The sequence below is a fragment of the Ornithodoros turicata genome, chromosome 6, assembly GCF_037126465.1.
Source record: "Ornithodoros turicata isolate Travis chromosome 6, ASM3712646v1, whole genome shotgun sequence".
NCBI classification, from domain to species: Eukaryota; Metazoa; Arthropoda; class Arachnida; order Ixodida; family Argasidae; genus Ornithodoros; species Ornithodoros turicata.
The window spans coordinates 24712553-24735463 of NC_088206.1; the positions used below are offsets into that span (position 1 = coordinate 24712553).

Sequence of the window (22911 nt, forward strand, 5' to 3'; positions counted from 1 at the left end):
TCGCCTCGCAGGCGAGCCGTAGCAGCCGCCGTTCACGGCCGTGATTAGTATAGAATATTTTCGCTATTTGGACGACTTTCAACTTCATATTTCACAGGGTGAATGCTTTAGTACACAGGAACAAATTGAAAATGATCGTAGGCTTGTCAAATATCCTTTCATGGTCCCTTTAAGCTTTAAGAAATGTTGCCTGGAGTCAGCGTAGTTTGTTCAAGTGAACATGCAAATCCCTAAAAATCTGCCTTGTAAAGTGGAATTACCGGTACCATACACAATCTGCTTGCATGTGTTGGAACTCTGGAAACATCTGAACCCTGAAAAGTTTCCTGGCACAGCCTCTCAAGGCATCCTGGGAGGTGCCTGATGAGACGAGCGTGGATAACTACGCACTAAAAACTCCCGAAATGTGCATGCAACTATGCACTGAAAATCTTCGAAATATGCAGTAAAAATCATCACTATATGCAATGTTTTTCATTGTTCTTGGTGCTAAAGGAATTCACCAAATGCCTATTTAAAAATATGTGAGTATTTTATTAGGGATAACACTGTAAAATAAAGCCACCTTCATTCTGCAGCACACAACAAAGAATAATTGAACCTCTGTATGCAATAAGGGGATACGTTGAAAAATCCCAAACAGAGAAAAGGAGCCTGATCTGATTGTCCGTCTCATTGACACACATGCATTTCCCATTTATTACCCTCCAGTAGCGGGCCAATAAATTGCAATACGGTCCTAAATTTTTTTTGGCAGATACATTCTGGTATGTAGATGGCATTGCAGCAAGAATAGTAAAAAGGGGATAAATCGACTTACCCTCTTATTGCATACAGAGGTTCAACTGTGCCGCAGATATAAATCATGGAGCTGAAGGCTTTGCGTTCGTGATTGATAAAATAGCGTAAACGCAGGCTAGCTGGTGGACGAAACCTATGACGATATGACAAAACCTATTGCCCACGCTCAGGCCTGTTTCGTCATGGCTTTGTGTTCGGCAATGCATCATGCCTATTAAAATGCAAGTGCCGCCCGTCTTCGTAATGGTAACGTGGCGAAGGTGAAGTGTGGCCCATCGGCCATGCACGCAGTGGAGGAAGGAGCAGCAGGGTGTGGGCTGAACACTGCACCACACGCCACCGAAACATGGAAAATATTCTATTCCAACCAGAATTTTGGCAAAAGAGGACTCAATGCCATAACCAGCAAAACCGTCCATGAAAACGAAGAAGTAAGCTCTCGCACCAGAAAATATAGCAAAATATGCACTTTTCATGCACTTTCATGCGAAATATGCCACAACGTGCAAAACATGCATTTATATGCACCATAGAATCCTTCTGATCAGTCCTAAACCAAGACCAAAAGTGTTTTTTCATCGTCCAGGTACGAAACCATATACAGAAAAAAAACATGCATTTGCATGAAAATCCGCGTTCTACTGATGAGTTTACAAATGTAGTGCTAAGGTACGCTGAGATGCTGCCTGCAGGAATCTCAGGAGGATAATTCACACTGAATGATGAAATTCTTCTTCTGATGAAATGACAGCACATTAATTTTGCATAAAGGTTCCTGAATGTGTATTTTCCACTGTGCAGGGGCCTTTTGCAGATGAAACTGTAGTAATGTGGTATGGTCACTGTACAGGGGAAGCTTTCCTCAATGCATAATCACACATGCAAAATGTTATATTCAGTTGCTTTAGTTTGTGTGTTTGTAGAAACCTTTCTCATAGCAGTGCTATTTCAGAGCTCAGTTGCGAGCGGCTCGAGGATCCAGCCCATGGCAAAGTGATATACGCTGAGAACAAGACAAGTGTTGGGTCGACTGTTTTGTTCAGGTGCAATTATGGACACACGGCATACACTGCACGCTGCTTACCTGGAGGCACCTGGGACCAAAGCCCTCCAACCTGTCCAGGTGTGTGGATTAGCAAAGTTCAATACTAATTGTGTAGAATCTTTAGAATGCATTTTGGTTCTTCTGCGACAGACTGTATATGCCAACATCATGTTGTGAGGAACGATTATGATCTCTTTATGTCAAAACTTACAATTGGAGCCTAACATGTTTCTAGGAAACGCTGTTTGCAGTAAACTTTTTGACTGGCTGAACTGCTCCTCAAACCACTGAGCAACAGTAAATGGAGGCATGAGCAGTAGGTCTCTGGTGTATGAGTGCTGGAACATGCTAAGGCAGGTTGTACTGTTGAGTGTTGCACTGTCATATGGTCGTATGTTCGCATTCACAGAACCAGGCTACGCTTGTAAGCTACCATAACTTCGGCATATAATGTGCATGTTATATGGATGTGCACGTTGCACATGTAAGCGAGCTTTGAACCATAGATTACAGGTTCAGGCCCAACACCATCAACTGGGCATGGTACGAGCTGCTTTACCCATGCTGTATTCCGCAGGAATGTTACATAACTTACATAATGGTTAACTACACATTACAGAATCCTCAGGTGGGCGAAATTAATTGACAGACCGGCCATTATAGTGTTGCTCATGATCATAGTTGTCTCGTGACGTAAGGCTACGAATTACCACAAATTACATGTCGCAATTCATCTCAACGTGGTGCTACTTTGTTTTCTGGGCGTAAGCACTGACTGTCTCATGTGATGTGTTATATGCTCGTCCACTTTACATGCAGTATTTCTATATTTAAAATGAATTTTCGGTGGGTGTGCATCATCAGCTGTAAATTATTTCAGATATTTGAGGTATAGTAGCTGACTGATTTATTTATTTATTATTCGGACTGCCACGGGGAACCGTGACCTTCGCCATAGGATTAACACATTTTTACTACAATTTTTATGGTGATTTTTATGGTCGGAAGACCCAATTTTCCGGACTAAAATGCTTGTGGACAAGCACCAATATGACTATTCCTGTACTACGATGGCAACTTCAAAACCACCATTTTGAATTGTGCACTTGGATTGGATTGGTAATTGGAATCCTAGACGAGACTGCTCTAAAACTCCCGGACCGTACTGCTAGGTGACGGCACGGTGGTGGCAAGCACGTGCTGTGGCTTTGGATCTACTAGCCATGCAGCCTTTTTGGCAGCGATGGCGTGTGATAGAATTACGAGGCGCAGGCAGCACGCCATCCCTGCATTGATGGCGGCGACAATCGACACATGGCGCGCCAGTGAACGTGGCGGCGACCACGTGCAATGAAACAGTGTGCTGTGTCCACGGACACAGACAGCATGGAAGGTTATAAATACAACCAAAAAAGTAAATGTGTTTGCGTTGTTGTGGCTCCGGCTGTCCTCTCTGGGTGTCTTCCCTGAGTTTCCCTCAAACGCTCTCAGGCAAATCTCTGCGCAGTTCCCTGTGAGCTCCCAGGAGGCATGATCCCTCTTCCCGAGCAACATGCCACCACACCGGCAGGCTGTCTGCTCGGCAATAATGTGCTGCGAACCAACCATTCAAATAAATGTGTTCTGTTTTCAGTTCAAAATGGATGTAGAAACGGGGCCTCGAGCGCATGCTGATTTCTTTGCTCAAAGCGACCTCTCGCGTTATACATAACGCGTTGAACCTAAAAAGGGAAGTCCTACTTCCCTTGTTCCTCTTCAAAAGTCACCTAAGTGTTCGCAAAATATTCTAGTTGTTGCAATGTACTTCTTTATGAGCACAAAATATCTATCTATATAAAGAAAACTTGTTCGTAAGCTGCTCGACAAATCTGCCAAATAGTAAAGCCTCCAAAACTGGTGGCGGCAGCGTCACAGAAAGGACTGGCACACCAGTCTGGATCAGCATGACTCGTAGCTCTATCGACGCCTGTACATTTTGCGGGTGGGTTCCTGTCATGGGTTAGTGGGTTAGTCGAGTTTCTTTGCACATTCCATTGGCAGAGCTGGGTCAAAGTTTTGCCCTGGGCAGGGGCAAACACTGTTCCATTGGCAGAATCAGGGCATGAATTGAATGTTCCATTGGCGGAGCAGGGGCAAAAAAATTTGCTCCAAGGAACAGTAGTTTTTGACCCAGCGATTTCCTTGGGGCAAAGCCAGTGGAACCCGACAGAAAAGAGGAGGCATGCGTGCGTTAAGTGAGGCCGTGGTGTTCGAACTTTCTTTTCTTTTTCTTTTTACTTGTGTGTCGCGCAGGTTGCCGTGTATCTCTTGAACAGTGAACAGCATCCCTTGAACATGGCGCGTCCTGCTGTGCGTAATTATATTGTACGATTTTGAAGCAGTCTGCAGAACCCCACATAGCCGAAGCAAACCCGAGAAAGCACGCGGGTCACGTGTTATGCACAAAGCGTGCTTGTACATTTAATGCTAGCATTCCATTGACAAAGCAAACCCATGCTACCCCTCCGGGAGCATGCATGAAACCTCACCCGGCGCAGGGCAAAAATTGCTCTCCCAGTGGAATTCGCCATCTGTTTGGGCATGCTGTCACTGTCCACCAGCTATCGACGCATTGTCACTATTGTCAAATGTGTACAATGAACGTATGATGCTCGTGCAAGTGCAAGTGCATCACACGCAGGAGCCACATGCGGCAAGGCACAACTACAGACTTCGTTAGTGCAGTTGATTTGAAATAAAGTTTACTTTAGTGATCGTTGGGTTTTTCAGTCTTCTGTATTATTTGGACTTTTTTCCGGTCACCGTCAGCTTCCGAAAATCGGTCGGTTACCATGTTTATTTCTAAGTGCCCATGGACAGTGTAAGTCTGGGTAATGATTCACAAAAAGAAAGGAAAGATAAGGAAGAACAACAAAGGCAACCACAACAAACTACATATTAGAAACAGCAGTACTTAAGGAGACTAGACCAAATAAATGTAAATCAATATTTACAGTTATCACATTGAACATGCTCAAAATTCAGTATAAGGTGCAAAGGCCGAAACGGCAGGGTGCATCAATAGGAGTAAATGACTGGGTGAGGAATACAGGCACACGAAATAGGACAAGGGATAACAGATAACTGCTGTCAACACGATAATTGGCGAGTTGTTACAAGAAAAGGGAATCACAAACAGTACGATGATTGACAGTCATCTTATATGGATTGGTACAAATATAGTTGTCAGAGCACCAATTATAAACAACATCGGCATCAAATTGAAGCTCGGCACAGTAACCTGTAGATTCAACGCAGTGGTAGATCTTTAACCCTTTGAAGGGTGGGCAAAAATTACAACTACATGCTAAAATGGGTAAGGCTTTATAAACAACGTGCACACCTGATGAATTTTGGAAAGTTATTTATCGAGTATTCCTATGAATACCTTCATAAACATTTGATACTCACGTTGCTTATATTTGCACTAGGGTTATGTATAACAGAGCATCACACTTGTCTCGTGAAGTAAAGCCCCAAATTATTATGTACAACAGAACATGTTTTGTGTTTTTCTACTTGTGTACAAAGTTTTGCGAGAGTGAGGTACTACTTGAAGGCACGGCTGTATGCAGAGGCCTTTGTCATGCTTAACGCATATGAATTCGGTCTCTTTCGTAGCTGAGTGTGCCACGTTGCCTGTTGGCACAGGTGAAGCGCCTCCTGCGTGTTTGGCTGACCTGCACCGCCATCTGAAGTACGGGCGATGCTCACCCTCCAGTGATATTACCATTATACTTGCAAATATACTTGCAAATAGCCTGCAGATGGCGCCGCAGTTGCTCGGGGAAGCCTCAAGCAGCCCAAAGCAGCGCTGCAGCACTGTAAAGTGAGGGTACGAAAATTCAAACCGTGACCTTCGGATGCACTGGTGCGCCCGTACCTGCAGCGGCACGGTCGCTCGATTGATTTGAACAGCAAAATACAGGTGCAGCCCAGCAGCCCATGTGAAAAGCAGCAACTTCTCCACAAGTGAACATGGGGTCGGCCGTGTGAACCTGAATCGGCTAGATCAGTGTTTTACCGCTGTGCGGCCTTGATTTGGCAGAAAACGCTAATACTGCTAAGGATCAAAATTAGAGACAAAGCTCTCCAAAACCCTCACTGGCTCAAAGCCTTCAATGCCCTCACAAAGCCCTCCACTGAACAAAAGCTGTACTTATACTGGATTGGAATGTGAAATTTTTCTTATGTGTAACCTTCAGATGTATAGGGTTGTGTTAATGCAGTTCACTTATGAGAAGCTAATGTATTTACCTAATGAGGCAGCTTAACTTTTTTTCCTGAACATTTAGTTCACATCCTATAAGAAGGACAGAGAAAACTCTCCAAGGCTGTTCGTGTAGTACCTCCGCCTTATTTATGAGGCCTGCAAATCTCCTACGTCTCTCTTTCCTTTGATCACCACAAACATAAATAGGCGCTGCCCAACATGTTATTTAACACATACATTTCGTTTTTCGGAAGGAGCAGCTTCAAATGAGAGTAGCTTCATGTGTGTGTGTGTGTGTGTGACATACAGGAAGAAAAGTGAAACATGTGTGAAATAACGTACAGAGCAGCATATCAAAGCATCTATCTATACATCATGCATAGGGTTCTCCGTTTTCGCGTGGAACCCGGTTTTTCACGATAGTTCCCCCCCGAACAAGTTTTCAAGAATTCGGGTAAAACCTGATATCTTCCCGAAATCCTTGTGGTCCTTCAACTTGTTGTTCTAGGTAAACCGTAAGAAAAGTGAATCATAATATCAGCAAAGAGAGCTATTTGTGACAACCTACCTGTCCTCCTTTTATAATCCCTTCCTGCAGGAGAAAAAAGATGAGCTTTTGTGGAGCTCGGACAAGTGTTTGAATACCGCAGTCATTCACTGCCCCAGTTCCGAGAGGAAATATAAAGATTCTTGTTTCTCGTCCCAGTGTCACAGCAGTGGCTTGTTTCATATGCCTTACGTTTCACCAAAAAAATTCTCCGATGACATATCAAACAGAGATCGTAGCGCCCAATTTCCCCTCGAATTCTCATGTGTAAATAGCACCCCCCCCCCCCCTCTGAATTTGAAAAATCATGAAACCCGAAAACGGAGAACCCTAATCATGCATTGCATTAATTAACTTTGTTGCTGTACTCTCTCATATTCTGTAATTGTTTCAGCACCTCCAAATGAGGTCACAACTGGGAAGGATGGAAGGCAATGCCCTCAACTTCGAGATCCTCCCCATGGAAAACTTTTGAGCAATGGTTCAACCAACAGTTCAGCCGTGTTTGCTTGCAATGAGGGATATGTTATGAAAGGTTCCCCCACCTTGGTTTGTCAGCCTGGAGGCACATGGGAGCCACAGCAATTGCCTACCTGTAAGTTTTAGTTCCTCTGGATACTTTTGAGTGTGAGACATCCTCAGTGTAAAGTAAGATTTCATAAGGAATGAAGTTCAAAGATTTGCATTTGGACTTGATGTCCACACATTTTTGGCTACCTTATGTTTCACCTGGAATTACTGAACTTGTGGCTCATGAGAATGTTTGATAAAGTAGTATGATACCACCCACATATGTGCATGTAGCAGCACATGCACACCACACACACAATTCCACCGGGGTGGATGACATCCCATCGTAATACAAAAGTAACTGGTAATGTGGCACAGCAAAGTGAAATTAAAGGCCAAAGCAGCATCACAGTAGTACTACAATGGCAGTATGAACTAGAGCCCTGCACGAGCCCCTGGTCGGGGGCACGAGCCCCAGCCTGGGTTGGGACCCCGGTCTGGGCCGGGCTTGTTATTGGCTATGTGCTCCTGGGCTGGGCCGGGCCGGGCCGACAAATTACGCCAACACCGCCTGCCGGGCAGGGCCCAGCCCGGCCTGACAAAAGATGCCAGAACGGCGAGGCCGGGCCCAGGCCGACAAACATGTTTCCGAGAGTCAGGCTCGACCAGGTCACGCAGCTAGTTTCACGCAATGGAGGATTATTAGTTCATATCATCACGTGCTTGCGTCATTCCTGTGTGTAGTGTTTGCAAAAACAAGCAAGGGACACTGCATTATGCGTATGATTCGACCCTCTATAACATTCTCAAAGCCACTTTACATAGCTCCTGACTCCTCACATATTTCACAAACACGTTCGCAAAGCTTGGTGAGTGGGGTAAGGATTGGGAGGAGCTTGTCGACAGCATCCTCTACATCCACAAAAACTTGGTAGTGTATCAGTAACGCGCTTGCCTGCATGCGTCCTGGATTTAATTTGGTCTTGTGCTGTTGTGGTGTTGTGGTGTCTTGTGCTGTTGTGGTGTGTTGTGGTGTTGTGGTGTCAAACCGACTGTTCTTGTATGTTTGTGGCCGTGTCTTCTCTAAATTTACTTATAAATTTGTGTGATAAGCGCTAGAAACGCGTACCTAACATCTGGAAATACTAGGCCGGGATCTACGCGCTGAGTCACCGGGCTGGGCCGGGCTCTATTCACTGGGCTATCGGGCCGGGCCACATAAAAACATGAAGGTCCGGGCCTGGGCCGGGCCAGGCCATTTTTTGATGCGCCCAGGTCGGGTCGGGCCCGGAAAAGTCGGCCCGTGCAGGGCTCTAGTATGAACATTACTGGGATGTATGATGCGCCTACCTATTAGTTCAATTCAGTTCAGTTCAAATGTTTTATTTTACAGCTTGTACAGAGGTAATGCCATACAAAATGGGGTATAAAGAAATTGAATGCATTATACGGCACGAATTAGAAGGATCAAACGCCATAGGCGTGGAATTGATCCAATATTGTATGCATACAACTCAAGCTGACACACGACAGTGATCGCTAGGAAACACAAAAGAAAAAAAAAATTAGTATTACAAACGACTCATACAGGACCAGGACCTTTCGATCAAAGAAGAAAACACCAATATCAACAACATGAAGAGTCAACACCTGATATATAAAGCACCAACGACAATTACACAGCGCTTTCACCCATGAAATAATCATGCATCATCTTCCAGAGAACCACTAACGAATTACAAGTATGAATATAAGGTGGAAGCGAGTTCCAAACTTTGGCCGCGAAATACTGGAAAGAAAAGTAGCCATGGTTGGTTCGAATACTAGGCAAAGTCAAGACAAATGATCCCTGATTCCTTAATGGGATTACGCAGGTCTTGGCCTGTAAACTTACAAACGGTTAGGTACGTTAATGCCCAAAAGCAATATTCTGCTTGTTTAGAGGAGGTCCAATAATGTTGTATCAGCCTTTTTAACTGTTTCCTTACCGCATTAAAACCGAGGGTGGTTCGACAAATATTGTTTTTGTGACTGTCAGTATCACATTAGAATAGGTTGCTAGAGAGGAAACTGTACCTAATTGAGCACTCCATCAAATGATATATCTATGAGGGGTGTTCAAGTCAAACCAGGACTTTTCATTTTTTGCAAAAGTAAAATGAACTTACAAGCGAGAAATTAGTTTTATTTTTCAACGTCATCTCCAGCTGCACTAGTCCCCTTGTCCCAGCGTTTCACGAGGGCCTGGATGCCCGCAGCGTAGAAATCCTTACCGGCGCGTAGCAGCCATGATCGGACCGCGTGTCGTGAGATGTGTGGTATGCGGGCATGCATGGTCCTGTAGGAGGAGGACTCCTTTGGTGATGAGGCCCGGCAGCTTTTGCTTCAGCGCCTTATGCAGTTCCCTGAGAACCTGGCAGCAATATGCACTATTGATCGCACTATATGCACTATTGATATTGAGACATGTTATCCGCCGGTCCTTGAGGATCAGGCGCTCCACAAGTTGGATGTTCTCAGGAACTCTGACACTGGGCTCTGAGCCGCCCCGGGCGGGGTCGTCCTGCACTGATGTACGGCCGTCTCGGAACCGTTTGCACCACTCAAACGCTTTGCTGCGGCTAAGTGTATTGTGGCCATACTGAGCCTGATGTCTTCTGTGAATTTCAGATGACTTTACGCCTTCATTCACGAGAAACTTCATGACAATTCACTGTTCGATGTGCGCACTCACCTTGTTGTCGACCATCCTGTCCCGCACGTGCCTTCTGTTTTCCACAAACTTTGAACCACCACGTGGTGAATGGGGAGGCCTGTCGCGTGTGAAAATGACGAAAAAGAAGTAGCGCAAGCCATTTGTACACTCAGGAGACAGAAAGTCCCGGTTTGACTTGAACGCCCCTTGTAGGTTTTAGAAAAGACGCTATCATGTATTTCGAAAATTAATTTCGGAACACAAAAAAATCTGCGCAAACAACAAAAAATTTGTGAAGATACACCTGTATCTCGAAGAAAAATATCAACCTAGGAATTCCAATATATACAGAACATGGCAAAGTTTGTCTGAAGTAATATCTGCAAATACCAACACTCCAGGTCAAGAAGTTTTGTCAGTCATGGAAAATAAAGTGGACACTCATGCCGTACATGCCATTGAGTGACGCAGTTCCTTGAAGGAGTAAAACAGGACTTGGCATCATAACTTCTGCAGAGAATAGTAGTTTCATGCTCAGCTTTCCTGTCCTCGTACCACGCTCTGCTGTTTCACTGCTTTTCCATTCCTCCCTGGTCATTTTGATGCAGGTTGAAAAGCAACAGTGCAAGTTCAAATTCTAGTTTGCATTTTTGTCGGAAGTGAATTAGACTTGCGAAAACATTATTTTTGTCCGTTTTTCCGAGACTCATATTATGTTCTATGCTTCCCTTCGTTGCAATTCACCAAATATAGTTTGAGCCAATAATTTTTGGGTGTGACCAGATATCTTTCGAATTTGCCTCCTGACCAAAACAACATGCATTTGGGTTTGACTCTGTCTATAGGCTGGACAAAATGAGCATTGCATAATGTGATTTGCATAACAGCACTCGATGGGAAATGATGTGATGTAATATTGAGTTTGATGTCGAATGATGGGTAATGATGTGACGTGATGTTGAGTTTGATGTTGAATGATGAGTAATGACATGATGTGATTTTGAATTTGATGTTGAATTATGAGTAGGGTTCCGGGTTTTCGGATTTATCAGAAACAATCAGAAAAACATACTCCAGTAAAATTTTAAGCAGTTCGGATGAATCCGAAAAACTCCACTTGTTGAAGGTTCCAGTAGGCTGGAACTCAGCAGGCAGATGTTTTTCCTAATAACCAGGTTATTGTTCTTGGACTGCTCTTGCGTCCCGGGTTTCTTCTGACCTCGGATACTGGCCCCACGGCAACATAATAATGATTTCCATGACCTAGCATTTTTCGTCGGCAGTCATCTCGACCACTTGAGGGTTCACCGCCCGGGTTTTTTCTCAGTTTGTTTCCCGATTTCCTTGTCCTACATGTGACCAAAGCACTAAAATAAGCATCGAACTGAGGTCATACGGAGTGGTGTTTTTGAAAGGGCAACTAGTTGCAGTGCTGACGACAAGATGGGACACAAGCGAAAGCTACCCTGTGATTACGTCAAGGTGTACCTTGATTTCGAGGAGTTAACATCGTCCCGCGATCGCGATGCAAAGGTTGCTATATATAGGTACTACTGAACCCTAACAGTGTGCATAGCACAAAGTATATTGTTAAGCTTGTGTCTCTTTAGTGTTGAATCAATAAATGTGACAACTGCGTTTTCGCTGCACAACTGTGGGTGCATCGTCAAGTTTTTTCTGAATTTCGGATATTAAGTGAGCTGTAAATCATGAACTCCGAAAAACATCATCCGGTAACGCCCAGAAATAAACTCCGAAAACCCAGAACCCTAATTATGGGTAATGATCTGGTGTCGAGTTTGATGTTGAATGACTGATAATGATGTGATGTTTAGTACGTCTGGCGCAAGCTTGGAGCAGATTCCTGATATTTTGCGAAAATTGGCGCAGCAATCAAATCACTGCTATACCACATATTTTGTAGCACTGTGAATGTTCTACACTTAGCATAGCAGTCCTAGCATAGCATAGCATAGCTTGAAGTCCTTGTGATTCGTTTTTCAAGTTGATATCGTCACTGTTTGTAGGTTCTGACATTGACAGTTCTGGGGGGGAGTTGTATAGAAGTATACTTTGACTAAACATGAATATGGTGCCCCAGCTTCAGTGTTTCAGTGAACCTGACCTCATGTCTTGTGATAATCTGAGCTTACCGGTGGCGGGAAGGTTCCAGTCGTATGCGTGACCTTGCTTCCGATTAGTGGGAGAGGAGGGGTGCTGGCTGTTCAGCGTTGCATTCAAACTTCGGAGTTGGGGTCTCGGTCGGTGGGGCAGCGCTGTACTTAGATGGATGGCATCCTTAAGGAGCAAAGGAGGAGGGTTGACCTTGGTGCGTTCGCGCTATTAGTTTTGCATTGCAGGTGTGGTCACTGTGGTATAAAGGTGGCTGCAGGATAAAGATGCGTCACGTTCGGGCTGTTATATCGAGTGTGTGGGAGGGTGGGGTGGGGTAGGGGAAGGGTTTGCCGTTCAGCGTTGTAGTTGGAGTACTGAAACTACCCGACTAGTGAAAAAATTGGCTCTGTTAATGCTCGACGCAGAAAAACGGGCAAAGTCACGATTCTCCCCTTCACCCTCTGCTGGCACATGCCGACATGCCTCCATCCACCATGGGATCCTGGTCATTGTCTCAACCGCAAACATGCTAGCCATAAAAAGGAGTAGCGCAGCATCAAGAAAGTTGATACCATAAAGCCACCACAGGCCAAGATCTGTTATCGGGTGCAACACACTTGACGCGTTGTGCAACAATCCGAAGACTGGGCAGCGGCATACCGGTCGCCACTGTAGCCAGTCCTCCCTATTGCACGCACCCCACATTTAAATACACGCTTTCAATACAGCACTATAGCCGTCCGCCTTTACCCCTGCCCTGCCAAGACTCGCTGTGAATAGTGGGCGGGAGCCCCGCCTACCATTACAACACCACCACTACGCAACACAGTGCGCATTCAATTTACGAACCTCACTGTAGACTGCTGCCCCACTAATCAGAGATGAAATCTGCCCGGGTGCCAGCCTACAGTCACAAAAGCCTAGTCACAAAACCTACGGTCACAAAACGGTCGCAAAAGCCTAGTCGTCGCCGAACGCAGGCATGATGCTCAGTATCCAACGCCTTCGGTCTCTTCTCTCGGTCACTGGTGTTTAGCTTCAAAGTTTAAAATGTTCTGAAGTTGAATTCTGACCTATGATATGATAGGCTGTGACATCAAATGATGAGTAATGATGTTATGAGCTGTGATGTAAAATGATGGGTAATGATGTGATGGGCTGTGATGTTGATATTGAATGATGGGTTTTGATGTGATTAGTTGTGATGGTGATGTCAAATGATGGGTTATGATGTGATGGGCTGTGATGGTGATGTGATGTTGAATGAATTTTTTTGGAAATGCCGACCTATGGCCGTACCAATGATACCGTATTATACACTAAATGGGGTAAACTGCTTGTCTGTTAGAACCTGTTACAAGTTTACCAGGTACCTGGTGTTTAATGTCCCATGTGACGGGCATGCACTTCATTGTGGCATCATTAAAACAGTTGCATGGCATTTCCTTCTCTATAAATACGACATAGACCTTGTCATAGTGTTTGTGACTTTAGATGAACTCTGCGACAGCTTTAATGTTCGCTCCAGGCTTGGGCATAGCCCACAAGGGCCCTCATGCAAACATTGGGGTGCTAAGTGCTACTGCAGATGATTGCCAAGTATGTACCCTTCAAGGAATAGCCAGGAACCAGCATGGGTGTTGATCCTTGTTCCTGTCATGTATCAAGTCAAAACTCAGGAGTAGAATATGAAGAACAAGAACGAAACTGTAGTAAATGGGATGAAGGTAGTGCTAAAGTTCAAGTGTGGTGTGCCGTGACCATGTATAACTAAAAAGACTGTGCACATTAAAACAATACACTATATGCTCAATAAAACTGTATGTGGTAACTGAAACACCTATCATAAAAATGGATCTGAGCTTGTCACTATCGAGGACTCACATGTGATGTGAAAGTTCTTTCTAAAGCAGTGTAAACCAAATGTCATGGGACGATGCTAAACATTGTCCAGCTTTGATGTTCACTAGAGGGTGTGAAGTTAAAGAGCTTGAGTTTGATTATAGATCTGATTTGATTTGATGTTAGAGAGTGAAACCATAACATGTATAAACCACGTGCAAACCATAAGTGAGAGTGAGACCATAACCAAGGTTATTCGTTATGGAACAAGAAGAGGACAAAGAGTTCAGGTGAACATGTCTTTGAAGCTGACTAGCTTTGGAATTCCAATTGCAATATACTGAGTTAGGTAAGTCCCAGGAGTGCTGTTCATGGTGAATGATCAGTTCCCATTAATATGAAATACAGCTTGGCGGAGGTGACACAGAATAAAAAGTAAGAGATGACAGAAAAGACTGAACAATCACATTTAAATTTTACATATAGATTGATCAATGTGTGCTTTCCACTGCAGGAAGGTTCTCTCATGGGTAGATATCAAATATGATCACATAGTATGATCACTGTATATGTCAACCCTTCCTCTCCTCTCCTACCCTCCCCTCCCCTCCAATACTCGCATGCGCGCGTAATAGCATGTGTTTGACTGCTTTGCTTTGTGTATTTGTGCAGGTGTTGTTGCAGAGGTCAGCTGTGAGCGGCTGAAGGGCCTAGCCAATGGCAAGGTGATATATGTTGACAAGAAGACCACTGTAGGGTCAACTATATTGTTTATGTGCAATGATGGATATACGAAATACAGTGCACGATGCCTGCCTGGAGGCATCTGGAATGAGAGCCCTCCGACTTGTCCAGGTAAGTGAGTCGTCAAATTGTAGTAATTATGCTGGATCTCTGGAATGTATTTTGGGCTCGGCTGCAGTCAAAATACGGAATTCATGCTTTAAAATCCTTCAATGCATAATTTTATATTGAAACTTCCATGTTAGATGTTTCCTCAGGAGGTGGTGTTTTCAGGAAGATTTATAACTGGCTAAGCCTCTTCTCACACCACTGGGCAACAGGGAACAGAGGCATGAGCAATTGGTGTCTGGTGTAAGAGGTCTAGAATGTGCAAAAACACACAATTCTGTCATGTGGTTGAATGCACATTGAGAACCAGGCACTTCTTGTAAGCTAAGAACATTGCTCTTGTTCTTCTGCAGAATCCGAAATTAGATGTGAAAGTAGCCAGTTTTCACCAAGCAAAGGCTGCACTTGGGCTGGTGTGATAGCACGCACATAAGATATTCATCTTTTTTGGGTTTAACCTGGTTCCTTCCATTTACTTCAATTATTCCAATTATTATTCGGTTCCAATTATTTACTCACAAATCAGTTTCGGACCAGCTCAGAATAAACCCAATTTCTTCCCGAATTCCAATCATGTATGACACCCACTGTTCAGTAGCAGTCTGAACACATGTCTGATCAAAATATTTTAGTGCAACAGTAAACTATATTTGATGATACAATTTGTGGTACCTCTGACTATAATTTGTGAGGAATACATGGTTCTTTAACTACAGGTTGCTTGCTGGCCAGAAAGAACAGAAATAACCCAATAACACTCGTATGTACCACACACACCGAATTACAGATATAAACATAGCATGCGATTTTTTCCTCCTGAATCTGGGGGCAGGCACTCGACCACAAAAAGTCTAACCCTAAAAATATTGCTTTCAATCGCTTTAGCTTGTCCGTTTGTAGATACTTTTCCCACAGCAGTGCTATTTCAGAGGTTGATTGCGAACGTCCCAAGGACCCGGCTCATGGCAAAGTGATCTACATTCAGAACAAGACCAGCGTTGGGTCGACTATATTGTTCAAGTGCAATCATGGACTTTTGGCATACAATGCAAGCTGTCAACCTGGAGGCACCTGGGATAGAAGCCCTCCAACTTGCCCAGGTGTGTGGGTCTGCAGAGAATAATAATCATGCAGGATCTTTATGTTTAGGTTATCTTTATTCGAAACGTTACAACGGTACAATTGAACATGTGTTTTTTGTGGAGTACCAGATTCTTCTTACTTTTTTTTAGTGTGTAACAAGTGTAAAATCCTCGGTGTCATTAAGCAGAAGACAGGGATTGTTATACGAACATATGAAGCTTTAAGAAATGTTACCTGGAGTGAGCACAGTTTGTACAAATGAATGTGCAAATCCCCTAAAAATCTGTCATGTAATGTGGAATTACCAGTACCGTACCTGATCCGCGTGCATGTGTCTGAACTCTGGAACACTCTGAATACTGACAAGTTTCCTGGCACAGCCTCTTAAGACATCCTGGTGCGGTGCCTGATGAGGTTTACAAATGTAGTGTTAAGGGACGCTCAGATGCTGCCTGCGGGAATCTCAGAAGCGCAATTCATGCTGAATGACGAAATTCTTCTTCTGAACCCCATTTATCATCTCACAATAAAGTTGCTGTTCTTGGTGTTCTTCTGATGAAATGACAGCACATGAGTTTTTCGTAAAGGTTCCTGAATGTGTATTTTCCACTGTGCAGTGGCCTCTTGCAGATGAAACAATAGTAATGTGGTATGATCACTGTATGGGAGCCTGTTCCCAACGCATAATCATATATGCAAAATGTTACAGGCTTTACTTTGTCTGTTTGTAGAAACCTTTCTCACAGCAGTGCTATTTCAGAGCTCAGTTGCGAGCGGCTCGAGGATCCAGCCCATGGCAAAGTGATATACGCTGAGAACAAGACAAGTGTTGGATCGACTGTATCGTTCAGGTGCAATTACGGACACATGGCATACACTGCACGCTGCTTACCTGGAGGCACCTGGGACCAAAGCCCTCCAACCTGTCCAGGTGTGTGGATTAGCAAAGTTCAATACTAATTGTGTAGAATCTTTAGAATGCATTTTGGGTTCTTCCATGACAGATCGTATATGCCAACATCGTGTTGCAAGAAGCGATTATGATTTCTGTATGTCAAAGCTTGCAATTGGAGCCTAACATGTTTCTGGGAAGAGCTGTTTGCAGTAAACTTTTTGCCTGGCTGAACTGCTCCTCAAACCACAGAGCAACATTGAACGGAGGCATGAGCAGTAGGTCTCTGGTGTAAGAGTGCTGGAACGTGCTAAGCAAGGTCGTACTGTCGCGTGTCATACTGTCGTATGTTCGCATACACGGAACCAGGCTACACTTGTAACTACACTGTAACTTCGGCATATAATGTGCATGTCACACATGTAAGCAAGCTTTGAATCATAGATTACAGGTTAAGGTTCGACACTATCAACTGCGCATGGTAGAGCTGGTGGGCATGGTAGAGGCACTTTACATGCGGTACTGTCAAACCACGTTACAACGAAACGCGCTATAATGAAATTCGCGATAGAGCGAAATAATTTGGATTCCCCGGCAGAGGGCCACAGAGACAAAGGTATTTTAACTCCCGTTACAACAAAGCATTTTGTAGCCACCGCCTCGATACAGCAAGAGAATGAGATAAGGTTTATGACCCCAAAGCCGACTTCAGGGTCACGAAAAACAAAGGGCACAACCAGCGTCCCATTCCCACAGCGAAGGATGGCACTTGCGATTAGGGTCGGGAGGAATCCGTGCCTACAAAAGGAAGTCTGAGTCATTGGAAGGTTGGGAATTTTCCCTCTGAGGTTCCTTTCCATGGTGATTTTGAACTGTCCAGTTGCAGCCAAGTACAGGATGAAGGCAACAGCAAAGCACGAGACCCAAAGCGCCATCGCAAACGCGTGGGAAAAGCTCTGTTTGTGTGGCGGCGTGTGTGACTAAGTCAGCCTAGATGATTTTCTTTACGGAGACAAACATGTCGTAGCAACTCAGCCTTATGAAAGACGTACTGCAGTAGGTTTGTGGTAGCGCAACACGATATGGAGAAAGCTGTGGAAGCTTTGGCGGCATACAAACAATGCGTGACATCGCATCTTCTATAGGCACAACGCAGACGCGAATAACTGGCTATTCACGCAATAATAAAATGCTGTAGGTGCTCTTTGGTGCTTTATTTGTCATTGCTGTCATTTTTCACAAAAACCTTTCTGGATCATAGCGGGAGTTATCGATGCTTATGTACTGCGCGCCCCCTCATGATTCGAATCCAAGGTCGCGATTTGCGACCTCCGATTCAATACAACGAAATATTCGATACAATGAAAGAAATTGCGGTCCCCTGAGTTTCGTTATATCGACGTTTGACTATATTTAACGCACGTTCTCGACTGAAACTTATTTCAGGTATTTCAGGTACAGCAGCTGACTGATTTATTTATCACAGTAGCTGACATACAGTATTTATTACAGTAGCCCGGGCCTCTTCCGGCTGATTGAAAACTCTCTGCCTATGGTGCAAAGTCCTGGGGAGTACATGGAAAATGCATAGTTATGTTTGGAGCCCCAAGCTTTCTGTGATTCTGCAAAATTTCACGGAATTGGCCATGTCTCGTGGAACCTGCTGTGTCCCTCAGAATCTTGTGATTTTTACGGAATATTTGATACATTACAGAACTGTGCTGGTATTTTTCAATCGATCTGCGACATTTTCGAGGGTTAAGGCGGTGCATCATAGCCGGCACTTTGTCGTCTACAGTCGAGGGATGGCGCAGCAAGCGAAATGGTGCGCGCAGTCACCACTTCACAACATTTTGGCGCTTGCTTGGAAATGCAGTACTGCTGCGCACAGGCTGTCCAGCTGTCCCTTGAACTTCTTCGTTGATCTGTTGCTGTTCCGTGCTGTGTTGTTGTCGGGCGAAGGGTTAGTCACGAGCCGTTTCGTGTGATTTCTGCAATGCTTGCTCATATACTAAACGAAATCTCTCGTAACACAAAAAACCTAGGTTGGACACAACGCGGTTGAAACAAGTTGGTGTCGACATGTTATAGCCTACCGACATGACGCGGAAATTGCGAAACGAAACCGCAACCTGTTTTCTTTATTTCCTGTCACCCTGGGCTTACAAATTTCAGACCACGTTGTGGTGGTGCGCAATGCTTCATTTACTTGCACAGTCAATGGAAATGAAATAAAACTGCAAAGAGGCTGCATAACGTTTCCCATATCCTTGGACATCAGTGGAGAAAGAGGAAAAAGACAAAAGAGAAGAAGAAACGGGAAGAAAAGCAGGGTAGAGGAGAAAAATGTGTGTGCGTGGACCATACAGTTGCTAGGAACGTAAAGTACGAATGGGGGTTTCCAGTTTGGTCGCGTATATAATTCGGGTCTGTTGTGCTCATCCTGGTCGTCCCTAACCATGGCCCCAGACTTCGCCCTAGCACAGATCAGCATGCCGTGAACTGGGTCTCTGATGTCCCATTCGTCCGGAAGTGACCTTCAGCTCGTGGTCCTGTCAGTTTGGATCTCAGAGTGAGAGCATTTCATAACAAATTGTCATTGTGAGTGTCATCTTGCCTGCCCGTGCAAGAACTTCCAGAAATCCTCTCTAGCTTTCTTTTTCGTCCTTGTCGTGGCTGCCGACATCACATGACCTTGTCTCGATTAGCAAAAGGCACACGGCACACCGATTACAATTCTTCTGGCTTAGCGTACTTCCTTCTGTAATCGGACTCTGTAATCGGAACTCTAATTCGCATGGTTCGAGGATAGCGAGGGTCAACAGGCTCTGGCAGGAGGTAGTCGCTATAATTCGCGCAAGGTACACCACCCTTTTCTCGTTCCGAAAGGTGTCGTCCAGTACCTACAACGAAGAGGCAGTACTGCTGGTTGGTTATACGTGGAGTTGGTCGTGGATCTGGTACCAGTAGACATGCGCGCACTTCCACAGACCGCACTTCCTCAGTTCCGATACGTGACTCTGTCCTGTACGCTTGCTACTGTCCGCCAGTTGGTCCAGATACTTCGTGAATGTTTCGGTCACCATACATGGCAACTGAGCATTGGCTCAATATGCCGTTCCACTAGAGAGGACTCCCAAAACTACAGCGGTGTTCACGTCCAATATGATCTTGTCTGATGCTTGGTGGAACATCAGTGTCGGCCACACCCTTTAGTGTGCACATTTTGCACTGCAGTGTTAGTTCACTGCGCAGTCCTTTTCTGCGTTCAGAAACGACTTCCATGTCCGCAAGTGCACAACTGAATGGGTGATAGGTTCCGAGCGTCTTGAAGCTACTCAACAGATGCATTAGTGAAGACAGACGTAACTAAAGCCCACAATATTGACATGTAACTAAAGGCCAAAATGTTGACATGTGACTAAAGCCCACAATACTGACATGTAACTAAAGCCCACAATACTGACATGCAACGAAGGCCCAAAGTACTGACATGTAACTAAAACCCAAAATATTGACATGTAGCCTAAAGCCCAAAATATTCAGTCATCTGAAATACGCACTTCGCTGCTGTCAACGACGTCAAATTGCACAAACAATTGCACATATATTTTCATGTATCCATAACGCAGCAAAGATCCCCTGGAAAAACTAATGGTTTCATAGCATGCACAAGAAAAAGCCATTTGTATGAAAGTCCAGCCTCGGTATAATCGTGTCCCTTCGCGTCGACGTCTTCGGTACTGCAACTCGACAAGCTGAGACCAGCCCACCTCGGAGTGTGGTCGCGTGCTTGGCGGACGGTGCGGTAGCGGGGGAAGACTTTCGGAACCCTGCCACACTGCTGGATGGAGTAACATGAAGGACTATAATGCAGGACGAGTGACGAAGGTGTTCCTGGTCACAGCGCAGATAATGAGACAACGGAGTCTGCGAGTTGGCACTGAAGAGTACCACGCTTGTTGGTGCGGACGCGGCACTCTGGGAGGTTACGCCCGAGGACATAGTACTCATTATTAAGCGCAAAACGAGCCGCTGACACGGCGAAACAGCCGGTAAGGAGGGAGTAGAAACAATGCTCACGTTCATCAGTGTCCGCCCTGACGCCCTCATTGTGTAACGGTGTGAGGAAGACGGCACGGTGGGTTTGCCGTGCCGCCGGTTTTTGACGCTTCTGCCATCCCAGTGCTCGCTCATGACGTCGTAACGCTGAGATTCATTTCCCAATCTGAGGGAGCCAACATTTCTATTCATTTATTTACCGTACTTCGACCTGGGTCCCAAGTGCTCAGATTCCATTTCAGCTTCCATTCTGATTCAACTTCGATCCTGAATAACTTTTCTCAGCCGAAGCATATCTGCACACTTGCCCATCAAATTGTCCGCTGTACCTTATTGTACACTAAACTATATGGACGTGTCTGAAACCTGCCCCAACCAGCTCCAACGGCCGCCCGAAATTCCAAATGCTTAGAGTCTAGGGGACCACACTTGATCCGCGCTCCTAACGTCATCGGACGAGGGGATACCCAGTGCAGTTCAAATAACTATTGTAAAGTTGTCCCATGAAACAACAGACCCCCCTTCCCGTTGACATCCTACTGGATGAGTGCTAAAAGCGCTGCCAGGTTTCCGGCATCCAGTGCAAAAGAAAAGATTTCACTGTATAACCTATCCAGCGCCACTATTTTTTTTACAAGCATGATCCTTCCACATTTCTGTGGCTGCGACTGGGAATTCCAAGACAAATAAGTTTCATCTACTGTTCCCCCGAGAAAATGAGCATCGTCGAACAAACAATAAACAAAATTTGGAGCAGGGCTACGCTGCCCGTGCTCGTGCTCTCGCGTCATGGTCAGCGTCGGCCTCGTCGTCTTCCGGCCACGTGCAGCGGTATATCATTTCCAGCGGTCAAATTGTTGTTGCTTGTGACGACACACTCGATGAGAGATGACAGCACTGTGCTGCCCATTCTGAAGCGGCGTACTCCACGGATGACCATACCTGAGAAAAACTAATGTGCAGAGTCAACGGCTTAACATAGATGAAATCTTTTTGTTGGTATTGGTTCTTGATATGTTTTTCTAGTGCGTGATCGAGCCAGATTTTCGATTTTGGGCGGCTCTATTTTGTAAGCGAGCGGAATCTCGAAATATAGCTTTTCCCAAACCTTTCGACGACGATATAAAAATTTCTGAGTCTAAAACCACAAACCTCAAATCTGACCGCGTGGCTTCAGGACTACCTAGCTGACAGACAGCAGTTGGTACAGATCGGTGAGAGCAGCTCTAACTTGGCTTATGTGGAATCCGGCGTGCCTCAGGGCTCGGTTCTAGGGCCCCTGTTGTTTTTAATTTATCTAAACGATATCACTGAGAACATTCCCGTAAAAATATGCCTTTTTGCTGACGATTGCATAATTTTCACCGAGGTAAATTCCGTCTTAGATCAGATTCAGCTTAATGAATGTCTTCGTAGGATTAATGATTGGTGCTTAACATGGCAAGTGACTCTCAATTTTCAAAAATGCACACACATGCATGTCACGAGGAAAAGAATACCATTGTCCTTTCAGTATTGTATAGATGGATGTGTTCTATCATGTGTTGATTCCTGTAGATATCTCGGAGTGACGTTGTGCAATGATTTGAGATGGAATCAGCATATTGATACTATCGTGAGAAAGGCAATGGGTAAATTATACTATTTGCATCGTCATCTTCATCAAGCGTCCGCCGCCACAAAATTGAAGGCATACAAGACATATGTACTATCTGCTCTGGATTATGTGAGCGTTATTTGGGACCCTTTTACCGCATCCAATATTGATAAATTAGAAGGACTGCATAGGAAAGCATTGCGCTTCGTTTTTAACAAATACAGAAAGCTGGATTCAGTCTCTAAGCTTTACGATAGGGCAGGGCTTGAGTTGCTTAGTTCCCGCAGGAAAATGCAGCGGCTCAGGTTCCTTTACCAAATGATTCACAACAAGTTCAAAATCGACAGCACACTTTACCTGCAACCTTTCTCTGGCCGAGAAACTAGGCAGTCACGCAGTTTACGTGTTAAACCTTTCAGCGCGAAAAGTGATTGTTTTAAATTTTCTTTCTTCCGCGGACTGTCCTGGAATGGAATGAGCTACCACAGGCGATAATGAATAGTCCTACAGTTGAGAATTTCTGTAAACTGATAGCGACAGTTCTGAATTAATGTCTTCTGTTATCACTTTTTGTTGACCTTGTGTGTTTACCTTAAGTGTTATGTATCCCACCCTACT

The 22911-nt window shown here is 44.8% G+C and overlaps 1 protein-coding gene across 5 annotated transcripts in view; it reads left to right on the forward strand.

The window, feature by feature from the left end:
* The window catches only part of LOC135396452 (P-selectin-like), a 42921-nt gene that overhangs the window by 12647 nt on the left and 7363 nt on the right, over nt 1-22911 (forward strand). For all 5 annotated transcript variants that reach the window (XM_064627423.1, XM_064627422.1, XM_064627427.1 and 2 more), the window contains 5 exons: nt 1754-1924; nt 7040-7240; nt 14480-14662; nt 15589-15759; nt 16503-16673. In XM_064627423.1, the coding sequence (XP_064483493.1) occupies nt 1754-1924; nt 7040-7240; nt 14480-14662; nt 15589-15759; nt 16503-16673 (897 nt within the window). The remainder of the gene's footprint in view (nt 1-1753; nt 1925-7039; nt 7241-14479; nt 14663-15588; nt 15760-16502; nt 16674-22911) is intronic.